The 11,767-nt window shown below is 58.8% G+C and overlaps 1 protein-coding gene across 1 annotated transcript; it reads left to right on the top strand.

Annotated features, from left to right (window-relative positions):
* Positions 1–4,487: 4,487 nt before the first annotated feature.
* Positions 4,488–11,474, top strand: FHL3 (four and a half LIM domains 3). The gene is made up of 5 exons (XM_040974249.1): positions 4,488–8,997; positions 9,103–9,277; positions 10,207–10,376; positions 10,461–10,647; positions 10,777–11,474. The coding sequence occupies exons 1-5, from the start codon at positions 8,626–8,628 to the stop codon at positions 10,929–10,931; spliced, it is 1,059 nt and encodes a 352-aa protein (XP_040830183.1). The 5' UTR covers positions 4,488–8,625; the 3' UTR covers positions 10,932–11,474.
* Positions 11,475–11,767: the final 293 nt, after the last annotated feature.

The raw sequence follows: 11,767 nt of genomic DNA, 5'->3' as shown, positions 1-11,767 counted from the left end.
TGTGCAATCCCCGACGCCCGGCCCCCAGGGCGGTGTTTATGCGGTACATTCAAAGCTGGAATCCGTGTGGTTTGCAGTTTACCGGAAACAGCAGGCGTCCTGTAGACGTTAAGCCACCCGTGTGCATCCTGGCAGCTCCCTTGCCTGTGCAGTAGCCTGGCTTTTGTCACCTAACTGAGCTGTCCGGTACACCAAGCTCAGTTGGGGTGAAGGGGAGAGTGTAGGTCGTGACTATAAGCAGCCACGAAGCGAATAACACAACGGCAATAAATTTAAAAAAGAAAAAGTCTGAGTTCTTCACACCCCTCAGGAAGGCTGGTGGCCAAGGCAGGGTCAAAGTCAATTCCGGATAATCCTTAGGACAGAGTTCCCAACCTCACTCTCATCAGCCCGGACAAAGTTAGTTTCGCTGAGCTTCCCTCTCGTCCTGCGTAAAACAGCGGTAGTGATACCATACCCCCAAGCATGCTGTCAGGATCAAATGAAATATGCTTGAGTTGCTTAGTGCTGTGTCCACCCCTTAGTAAACACCATAAAATGGACCTTTTTGTTCAAAGATTTGTTTTTATTGGAAAGGCAGATATACAGAGAGAAGGAATTACAAAGAGAAAGGTCTTACATCTGTTGGTTTACTCCCCCAGGTGGCCACAAGGGCCAGAACTTAGTCTTAAGTCAGCAGCGTTTCTGGGTCTCACACAGTGGGTACAGGAGCCCAAGCACTTGGACCAGCCTCTGCTGCTTTCCCAGGCACATTAGCAAGCAGGTGGATCAGAAGTAGAGCAGCTGGGACTCGAACTGGTGCCGGTATGGGATGTTGGCACTGTGGGTAGCAGCTGAACTGACTGTGCCACAGCACTGGTCCCAACCAATTGTTGTTACTAGTGAACCTGTCTCCAAGTCTGCAAAGAGGACTGGACAAAGAGCCTTAAAGGGGGCATTTGTTTCCCAGGAAAGCACTTGAAATGGATCTTCAGTGGATTGTGTAATTGGACCCATTTCTGGGGACCAAGGACATCCCTCCAGGTGTGGCGCTCTGGGGCAAATCCTGTCCCCAGTGCCTGGAGCTGCCAGTGCAGTCAGAGCCAAAGGTAGCTGAAATCCAGATGAAAATCTTTTTCCTGCCTCTGAAGCTGAGACTTGGCTGACCATTACAAAGTCAGCTATAAAGAGAGGAGGAGAGACAGAGAGGAAGATCTTTCGTCCATTCATTTACTCCCCAAGTGAGCACAACTGCCGGTGCTGTCCGATCCAGAGCCAGGAGCCAGGAACTTCTTCCAGGTCTCCCGCGTGGGTGCAGGGTCCCAAGGCTTTGGGCTGTCCTCGACTGCTTTCCTAGGCCACAAGCAGGGAGCTGGATGGGAAGTGGAGCTGCTGGGATTAGAACCGGTGCCCTTATGGGATCCCGGCATGTTCAAGGCGAGGACCTTAGCCATTGTGCTATTGCACCAGGCCCCATCTCATTTGTTTCTTCCCACTGGTTGATGGGGCCCTTCATGACCTGGCCCAGGCCCACTTTTCCAAACTCATCTTAATTAAGAAGCTCTGTTGTTAGATAGAATGAACAGGTGGCAACCCTGACACTCCTGACACTCCCCAGAAGATCACACTGAGTGGCCACAGAAGCCAGCTCTGCGTGGGGTAAGAGGGACCCTGAGGCCAGTCCTGCCCCCATTTGAACAGCAGATCTTCCCCCTACTGGCTAAGAGGCCCTGTTGTCTGCACCTCTGAGCCCTGAGTCTTTCTCCATAAAAAGCAATAACAGTAACCCCCGACGGCTTCTGTGACAGCTCAGAGTCCCTAGGAGTCGTCCCATGGGACATTGCGCCCAGCATGGTCAGCATTCAAACATGTGACCGTTTCCCCTCCCCTCCCCTCCCCTCATGCCATACTCTGTGTCACCCATTCACCCTGCAGTCTATGGGCACACTTGGGGTCACAAGGGAAATGTCTGGGCAATCTAAAAGCTAGTGGCTGCTGAGCCCCGAGGTCTGCGGGGGCGGGGGAGCCGTGGGCAGTGGTAGGAGTGAGCAACACATCAGAGAAGGAAGGAGGAAAGAGGACTTGTGGTTACAGGCGTCAGAGAGTGATTCACCAAGCAGAGGAGCCCAGGAGAGGCCGGCGAGGTTTCATCCGGGTCTTCTCCGGAAAGCACTTCCAGGGGAGAGCTGGGAGATCCTGATCATGACTGTAAGAGCCCCCCAGGATGGGGCGGGCAAGGAAGTGCAAGGAAGGACAACAACCCTGCTCCTCCAAGTCCCATCAGTCAGCGGCTATCCTCTGCTTCCAGCCCTGGCTCCCACACACCTGTTCCCCAGGGCCAGGGAGAGAACAGATAAGGAACAGGAACAGGGAGTGTTGTGGCCGACCTGTAAGCTCCCCAGGGCACATCCTTTAGAGCCAACAGACCAGGCTTTGTCCCAGCCAGAGCTCTTACTCTGGCTTCCAAGCTCTTAGTCCAAGCAGCAGCAGCAGCAGCAGCAGCAGCAGCCCAGCACCTGCCCCTGGAGGAGGTTGGGGTCAGGAGGGAATCCTGGCATTTCTCCCAACAGTGCTCTGAGATGGCACACAGGAGGCCAAGGTCCAGCAGCTTTGGCACTGACAGTGGATGTGAATCCTGGCTTTGCCAATATTAGCTGTGTTACCCTTGGCAGTTATTTCATTGTTCTGTATCTCCAGTGGAGATAATATATATATATGTATATATATATATGTTACTGGATGACAAAGTGCATCCATCTATGTAGCATCCAAGAACTGGGCCAAGGTAAAAACTCGGGAGGTCCTGGCTATCATGTTGGCTATTCAGCAGAGATTTAAACCAGGAGGAAAGGACAGAACATCTGTAGAACTCATCCACAGCTCCTCACCTTTGGCCCACCCCCACCCCATGATAGAACCCCCTCCTCACTTACTCTCAGCTCCCCAACAGCAGTCCACCCTGTATTCTCCCGAGCTGGAAGGATTCCTTGCAAGTCTAATCCCAAAGGGCTCATCTGCAAGTTGGCTGTTCTTTGTCTGGACTCCAGCAAACAGGTGCCTGGAGTTCAAAATGGATGGGGAGGGAAGAGGGTTCCAATGGAAACACAGTGTCTGTCATTCATCAGATATTTATTACGTGAGAGACACTGGAGTAGGTTGGTTTGGAGAATGCAACGGTGCACAAAAAGGACCCAGTCCTTGCCCTTACGAGAACAGATCAACAAGTAGTCATATCATTTTTGAAGGGGGAATCTGGCCTGCAGGCCAGTGGGGGAACCAGAAGCCCAGGCCTATGGTACAGAAAAGGAAGGGGAGGGTCCCTGGAACACCCCCCCCCACACACACACACACACACACTCCACAAGGGCTTATCTCTGCTTTGGAGCGTGGCTGGACCTGGTCTGCAGTGTGGGGAGCTTCCTGGGGACACCTGCATCACTACCCTGCATGTTAAGGTTATTGGCAGGCTTGGTTTGTTGTCTCTTGTTTTGCAAACAACACAGCAGAGCTGCTCCCCTCCCGCCCCTCCCTTCCAAGCTGAGTCTATTTATTCCTAGCGACAAGCCTCGAGGATCCCAAGGGGGTTGGCCTCGAGGACCTGGAGGGGCCTGGTGTCCCTGGCAGGCGCCAGCCCTCCCTCCCAGGCCCAGGGTCAGTAGTTGCAACGGCACCCGCCCCTCTCCTCCACCGTGCGCACACGTCTCCCGGAGAAGCCTTAAGAGCAGGGGGGCCAAGGATTAGGGTCTCCCCTCTGTCTCCAGGGTCAACACTATTCCTGGGCACCGTGGAGTGGCCTGACTCTGGGTGCCAGGGTGCAGCTGGAGGGGAGGCGATGGGGACCTCTGCTTCTGCTCTTGAAGGTCAAGGCCGTTTGTGAGGGGCGGGGACGTCTCTCTCCACCTCTAGTTTCCAAAGAACACCTTGGTCCTCACCGAAAGAGCCATGACAACCGAGTCGAAAACACTCCCTCCTCCAGATGGGATTAAGGGCTCCCTCACACACTGGGCTGAGCTGAGCTCAGCGCGGGGTTAGGTGAGGAGGGCCTGGAGCTGCCGGCGTCCTGTACCTACCCCTTGTTGGAACCACCCGCGAACGGCTGGGGGTTGGAGGCGTGGGGAGGGGGCGTCAGGGAGAAGACTGAGCGCTGCGGGAAGGGCCCGGGAGTCGTCGGGACAGCCAGGTCGGGGGCCGCGGGAGGGGGGACCGGGCAGCTGGAGGCCGCCAAGGAGGTGGGGGCGGGGTCTGCCCCCCCCTCCGGGCTGGGTGCCGGCTGGGGGGCGGGGTCCGGGCGGGGCGGGCCCGCGCGCACTTCCTCGCCCGGGCTGGGGCCGCGCGCCCACTCGTCCGCACAGCCCGTGCGCAGCCGGCAGCTCGCGCCGCCCCGCTCGGCACGGGCCCGCAGGTAGGAAGGAGGCGCCGAGGGACGCGGCCCCTGCTGCCCGGCCCCACCCGCGTCCCGCTCCCGCCGCCAGCTGCGAGGTGAGCGCCCTGCCGCCAATCCCCGGCCCTGCTCTCATCCCCAGGGACCGGCGGGCGCCCCGGGCGGGCGCTCTTGGGGACGCAGCGTGCCCCCGGGGTTGCCCTGCTCCTCCGGCCGCCTGGCGGGGGGGGGGGCAGTTCGAGAGTCGGACGGGGAGGGGACCAAGTTTGAAATAGAAAATCCGGAGAGAAAGAGAGGGAGACCAGGAGGGTTGGAGAAACCAGGCTTCGGGGAAGCCCAATGGGGCGGAAAAACCGAGACCCAAGGACGCGAGCGGCGGGAGGCTGCTGTGGTCATTGAAACAGGGACCAGACGGGACATGTACCATTGCGAGGGGCCTGAAGCGTTAACGTCCTGCTCAATCCGTTTGTGTAGGAGGGCTGCAAGGACCACTCTCCCCATTCCATTCCCTGGGCATACAGAAATGTTACAGGGGAGGGGTGGGAGGCCAGGACCTTCAGCGCATTAGAGAACCTGAAGGCTGGCGTGTGCCCCCTGGGAGACAGAGACGTCTGATCACAAAGAGGGCCCCCAAACCGCGATCCAGTGGCGCGCAGCTGGACAGACGGGGCCCTCAGCCCAGGACAAGAACCTGAGAGGCCCACACAGGATGAATAGGAAGCTGAGGGGGGGCGCGGGGGGAGGTGAGGCGGGGGTTGGGGTGGACGTGAAACACGGGACGGGACAGACTCTGAGCCAAGCCTTTCCCTGTAAGGCAGGGGACCTGGGACAGTGAGATGTGAGATGGAAAGCAAGAGGAGCCCCACACACAGACACGGCTGCCAGGACAGCCCCCAGCTTATTTTTAAACTCACATCTTAGTCCAGCAGCTTCAGCCCTAGGGGACTCGGGGTGAATGAACTGTTCCCGGCAGTCCCAGAGCTGCAGAAAGATCCTGCCCCCGCCCCTACACTGCTTTCACTGAAGGGGAAGAGGACAGCAGACAGGCTTGGATTGGTAGCTTGGGGGCCCCCCTGAACGAGGTGGGGGGGTAACTTGATTTGTCCCCTCAAGTCTCCTGTCATCCCCTGGGGGGAGGGGAGGTCTGTTCTCATCTGTCAGACTGGCAGGTGTGGGACCTGGCCAGGGTCCTCCTGGGCAGGAGGGAGGGGAGGGGGGAGACAAAAGGACTGAGCAGTTGGCACAGGTCGTTGGAAAGGCTGCTGGGTGTCTTCCAGTGGCAGGGCTGGCTGCTGGGGAGCTGAGCCAGGCCCTGGGACGGCTCCTGTGCCTCTGTACTTGGAAGCTGCACCACCTCTTCCAGCACCAGCTCGGCATTTCTAGAGAGAGGTGGCGGTGCCCACAGACATTTGCTAGCTGAGTGACCCTGGATGTGCTCTGCCCCCTCCCTGGCCTCGTGTCTGGCTCTATGCTGTCAGCCTTTCAGGAGGTCAGATGGAAGGTGACAGGGGGTGGCAGAGCAGGCAGGTATATAGCTAGGTAGCTGTGCACCTGCTTGCGGGAGCTGTTACACTCCCTGGAGTTAGGCAGACTGGTGCCCCTCCTGGCCCCACTGCTGTCCTGACCCAGCCCAGTGGGCCTGGGACCTCTTGTCCTCTCCCTGGGCCTCTGCGAGTAGGTCCAGGTCACGTCGCCAGCTCCCTGCCACAGGCCTTCCTGAGAAACTGGCATCGTCATACTGCAGCCAGATACTGAGGACTGGTGACCCGCCAGGTACTCACTGAACCCCACCACTCTGGCAAGTAGAAGGAGTCTTAGGTCAGTTAGAGAGATGGAAAAAAAAAAAAAAATGGAAGGTGAGGGGAGTCTGGAAGTTTGAGTAACTGGCCCAGGGTCATCTTAACTAGTGAGGAGCCAGCATCCAAACTCAGGGTTGAATTTCACAGCTCACTGTTCTGCAGCCACTTGCCAAGTGGTTATCTTCTTAAGGTGGTGTGTGTGCGTGTGTGCGCGTGCCCGCGCGCCTCAGGTAGAGGAGGGTATATGGGAAAGGATGTGTTGTTAAGGACAGGAGCTGAGCGCCATCTGGCAGATGAAGCGGTCTCCCCAGTCCCTGCCCCCCTCACCAGGGAGAATACAGGAACTGGTTCCCTCCAGTCCCTTGGGTCCCCCAGTCTTGCCAGGAAAGGGGGTTGGGGTGGGCTAAGAAGGACAGGCAGAGACAGGTGGGCCTGCTGATGCCCTTCTCTCTGTCCTCCCTCCCCAGGGCTCAGTTGGAAGGAATGAAGGATTGGGGGATTCTGGGAAGGAAACAAGCCACTCCCATACCTTATTTGGGGTGCCCCCGGCTCAGAGGGGTGAGTGCCTCCCAGGGGTCAGCCCCAGGGCTAGCCAGGGCCTGGGAAGGAGGTTCCTGCTACTGCTGCTGCTGCTAGATAAACCAGGAAGGAAGGAAGGAAAAGAGCCAGGGGGGCCCTCCCATAGGGACACACTGCCACCTTCCACCTGCGCGGCCGCCTGTTGCTCCCTGTGACTGACAGCCCAGGCAGTCCTCAGATGTTGGGCCAGAGGAAGCCCAGGCCTGAGTGATCCTGCGAGCGGGAACGGGAGGAGGGCTACCCCCCACCTTAGGGCATTACTCCAGTCCCAAGAGGCCCCCTCCCCGCTCTGAATTCCCCAGCTCCTATGAACCTCGCGTCCTCGGCATGGGGTTTGAACCAAGTGTACTCCCGTGGTGTGGAAGGCAAGCCTGGGACCCAGGAGCCCACTGGGCAGGAGAGTAGGACCCTTTGGCCTTGGGGGCGGCTGCCGGCGCCTGGAGTCTGCACTTCAAGCCAGAGCAATGTTTTCTGGCCAGAAGTTCCCTGCTGGGGCTGGCTGAGAGAAGAGGGCTTTTCCTTCAGCTGGAGCCAGGGCAGGCCGTGGGCTCTGCCAATCACGGGATTCCGATGGAGGAGAGTGGGGCGCTGGGTTCCTTTGTGTCTCTCCAACTCGCCCAGGTTCCTCTGCAGCTGTGAGAGCATCTGTCCCTTCCTGTGGACTTTGGTGGTGTCTCTCCAACACCCTGGGACCCCATCCCTGAGAGAGCAGACTTGCTAGTAGAGGCAGCCAGGAGTGGGGAGCTCGGACCTGGGGGCTGAAGCCGCCAGAAGGGGCTGGGAACCCCACTTCCCTACCCTCTGCTCCCCACACTCTTGTTCCAGAGGCAGCTGTGTGGATGACCTCATCCCACAAACATGCTTTGTTCCTGAGAAAATGGAAAGTGTCTGAGGTTTGCTGGGGGGCTGGGTGTCTGCAGCAGCAACGCCAGGGTTCCCCCTATCCTCTTCCTTCCCATCTCAGAGGGGCCCTGACCAGGGACAGGATGGCTCGGGTACCACCTCCCCCTTCACGTCCACCACCCCAACCCTGATGAGTGAGAAAAGATGGCGGGGGAGGCTCTCCGGGTGTGTGCCAAGGTCAGGAGGAGAGAAATCACCCCCCAGAAAAAAAAGAAGCTCCTGGAGATGGAGGGGCGATGCTGGTGGCTGGCAGCAGGCAGTAGGGGCCATGCTGCTGTCTGTCCGGGTGCCCCTTGACCATCCTGGGCGTCGTGTTTTCCTTCTCTGTCCCCTGTGGCTGGCAGCATGGGACATCTGACCATGGATACCATCACAGCTGCTGCAGATGCCGCAGCCACGGCTGCCCAGGCTGGTGTGACCTGAGACACAGCGGGGTGGAGGAGGATGAGGCAGAGGGCCCAGCTGGGGAAGCATGGCTGGATCCAGCTTACAGGATTTCCTTCCTGCTGAAACCCATCCGGAGCCTCTCAAGTTCTCGATGCTTGGCTGATTTCTCTTGGGAGGGAAGGTTCAACTTCTCGTAGCGGCCTCCTCCACCATTCATCCGTCCTGTGGCCCTCTAGAATTCCACCGTTTCCTGGCTCCGACAGGGGAGGGTCAGCCCATTCTTGTCCCTGTGCTTTCCACGTTATCCATCCTCTCTCCCAATCCCTCGGGCCTTTCCTGGGAGACCAGGGAGGGTGGAAATGCTGTTCTGGTGCGGGTGGGGTAGGGTGGCTCCCTGCCCTGGTCATTGCTCCTGCCGTCCTGGGGACAGTGGGGACCGTGGCAGCTAAACTCACTGTGGAACAGGAAATGAGTCACTGACCCAGGAAAAGCCCCCTCCCCCCAGATCTGCTACAGCCTAGATAAGAAAACAACTTCTGCTTCCTGGTTTTTGTTGTTTTTTTTTTTCCCCTGACCCCTTCCTATCCCAACTGTTAAATGCAGAAACAAACGTGCAAGCCCCTGGGTTTCCAGAAGCACCCCTGCCCCATCCCCAGGCCACACCTGCACCAAACACACCTGCCTTTTCTAGGCCTGGCCTCTGGCTTTCTGGTGAATGTAAAGAATGTTTGCCAGGGACTAAGCCATGGCCCCCTGGGGGACCTCTGGCCCTCTTGTGTGTCCCCCCACCCAGGGCTCACTCACACCATCACCATGAGTGAAGCATTCGACTGTGCCAAATGCAGCGAGTCCCTGTACGGTCGTAAGTACATCCAGACAGACAGCGGCCCCTACTGCGTGCCCTGCTATGACAACACCTTCGCCAACACCTGTGCCGAGTGCCAGCAACTTATCGGGCATGACTCAAGGGTAAGGACCAAAAGAGGAGGAGGTTGGTGGGAGAGAGCAGAGGGTGAATCCCTCCCCACCCCAGGGCCGCAGCGCCAGCATCCCTGCCTGCTCTGCCTGACACAGGAGCTGTTCTATGAAGATCGCCACTTCCACGAGGGTTGCTTCCGCTGCTGTCGCTGCCAGCGCTCGCTGGCCGACGAGCCCTTCACCTGCCAGGACAGCGAGCTGCTATGCAATGACTGCTACTGCAGCGCCTTCTCCTCACAGTGCTCCGCCTGCGGGGAGACCGTCATGCCTGGTGCGTCCCCCACAACTCCTCCTGTGTGAGAACCCGCATCTGGGGAGGGCCTTTACGCGTGCCAGCCACAGAGGCCAGGCGTGCCTAAAGATCCACACACGCCCCATGCTGTGGAAATTTAGTGTGTGCACGGTCGATAGTGCTTACCTGCCCCTGACACCTTACCATGCCCAGGGGTCAGCGTGCTGGGGCTAACACATGAGAGCTTGGCAGGAGTAGAATGAGCGTGAAACATTCCCAAGGCCCGTACTGCGTGGTCTTGTACACCCGTGGTGGCATGGGGTCTATGAAGACTTTGTAGTTGAGACCTGCAGGAGCTAAGGGTATGCTGAGATGGTCAGACTGGGTGGCCTGAGCCCTGGGGTGTGCAGAGGGTACAGTCTCTGTGGGAACTGCATGCCTCCATACATAGAGGTGTGAAGACTCTCTGCACACCATAGAGGTGTGAAGACTTAGCATGTATGGAGAAAGACATGGCCAGGAGAGAGGAGGACTCGGTGTGTGCCGAACCTGTTATGCCAAGGACGTGAGAACGTTGTGTGAGCAGACACTTGCTTGGGGGAGACTGTATAGGGTCTCCTGTGGATACTGAACCTGTCATGTCTGGAGATGACGTTGGACAAGCTGTCTTCACAGCTTCTGTATAGTCATTGGAATTCCCAGAGGGAGTGCTGACGTGTGCTGGGGCAATGGGAGGGCAGTGCTAAACAAACGTCCAAGCTCTCACATCCGGGTTAAAGGGCCTCATGTGTGCTGGGAGGCAGTGTCCAGCATCCAGGCTCCTGCCTTGTGTGCCGGAGGCCACTCTGCTGCAGCACTGGAAGCCATGGACATTCTGCTGGGGGGAGCACAGGGGTGGGCCTTATAAGCTTGGGAGAGCCTCTGAGTGGGACCCCTGTTCCCTGCACCGCCCCCCCCCCCATACACAGGGTCCCGGAAGCTGGAGTACGGGGGCCAGACGTGGCATGAGCACTGCTTCCTATGCAGCGGCTGTGAGCAACCACTGGGCTCCCGCTCCTTCGTGCCTGACAAGGGCGCTCACTACTGCGTGCCCTGCTACGAGAACAAGTTCGCTCCTCGCTGTGCCCGCTGCAGCAAGGTCAGGGCTGGGCCTGGGGGTGGGAGTAGGGGAATCGTGGGAGCATGGCTCAGCCTGCTGAGTGATGTTGTCTCCCCGCTCCAGACACTGACGCAGGGTGGGGTGACATACCGTGACCAGCCCTGGCATCGTGAGTGCCTGGTCTGCACCGGGTGCCAGACACCCCTGGCAGGGCAACAGTTCACCTCCCGGGAGGACGACCCCTACTGTGTAGCCTGTTTTGGAGAACTCTTTGCACCCAAGTGCAGCAGTTGCAAGCGCCCCATCACAGGTGGGACCCGGAGTGTGTGCAGGGTCAGAGTGGGGTGTGGTCAGAGGGCAGGCAGGGGAATGGGAGTAGGGCTGGCTGGGTGCGGCTGAGCAGTCCAGCACTGCAGAACTAACTCCCACCTCCTCGCAGGACTCGGTGGAGGCAAGTACGTATCCTTTGAAGAGCGACACTGGCACCACAGCTGCTTCTCCTGCGCCCGCTGCTCTACCTCCCTGGTGGGCCAGGGCTTTGTGCCGGATGGAGACCAAGTGTTGTGTCAAGGCTGCAGCCAGGCAGGGCCCTGAGCCGGAACTCCGGCTCAGGCTGTCCAGGACTTCGGCTTCTTTGCGATACCACCTCTGGGTCCCAGCCCTTCCCCCACACGGGGTTCCCCTGGGCCCCAACATTCAGTCTCCCACCCCCAGCACCCTCTAACTGGTACTTCTGACCCAGACTTGACCCTCTGTAGTGTGGACTCCAGGCCAAGCCCCCGCCCTGCCTCAGGGCTGCAGACCTCAGCCCTTCTAACCAGAATTCTGGAACCTAGGCCTACCTTGAATCTAGACTTGCCTCTCTCGATTTTACATGTTCTGCAGGGACCTGGGAAGTCCTCAGTTATAGACTGCGCCGACTCCTGTCCTTGTCCTCAGTGGTGGGGGGAGGAGAGCTTTCTGGGCAGCACGTGGCAAGGCTTGCCTGGTTAAGGGGCCTTAGGGTGCAGGTGCTGCCCAGGCTGTGTCTGCCTGGTGTCTTATCTGATTTCAGCTCCCTGGTGCCCAGAGATGAACAGAGGGGCGGGACTGGCTCGCCCCCCTCTTTTGGATTCTGCAATAAAGCAGTGTGAGGAAGTCAGGGTTCTGTGTCTTTATCCGTGCTGGAGGAGAAGCAGAGGCCCTTGGCAGGCCCACGGACGCTGTGCATCATCCAGAGGCACAGGGCCATGAGCTGGGCAGGCTCCCCTCCCACCCCCAGGAAGGGGATCCCTGCTTAAGCTAAGCTACTGTCCTGCACAAGCCTGGTCTGCCTCCCCACCTCCCTCGCGGGCCAAGAGGGGAAGGGTGGAGTTGGAGGAGGTTCCAGACAGAAGTGGAACTGGCGGTGGGCAGCCTGCCTCCCCACCCCAGTGCAAGGCGCCCTCTCT

The sequence above is a fragment of the Ochotona curzoniae genome, unplaced genomic scaffold, assembly GCF_017591425.1.
Source record: "Ochotona curzoniae isolate NIBS_2020 unplaced genomic scaffold, NIBS_Ocur_1.0 contig_2404, whole genome shotgun sequence".
Taxonomy (NCBI): Eukaryota; Metazoa; Chordata; class Mammalia; order Lagomorpha; family Ochotonidae; genus Ochotona; species Ochotona curzoniae.
The sequence above is the reverse complement of the archived record's forward strand: the minus strand, read 5'-3'. Positions and strand labels throughout refer to the sequence as shown.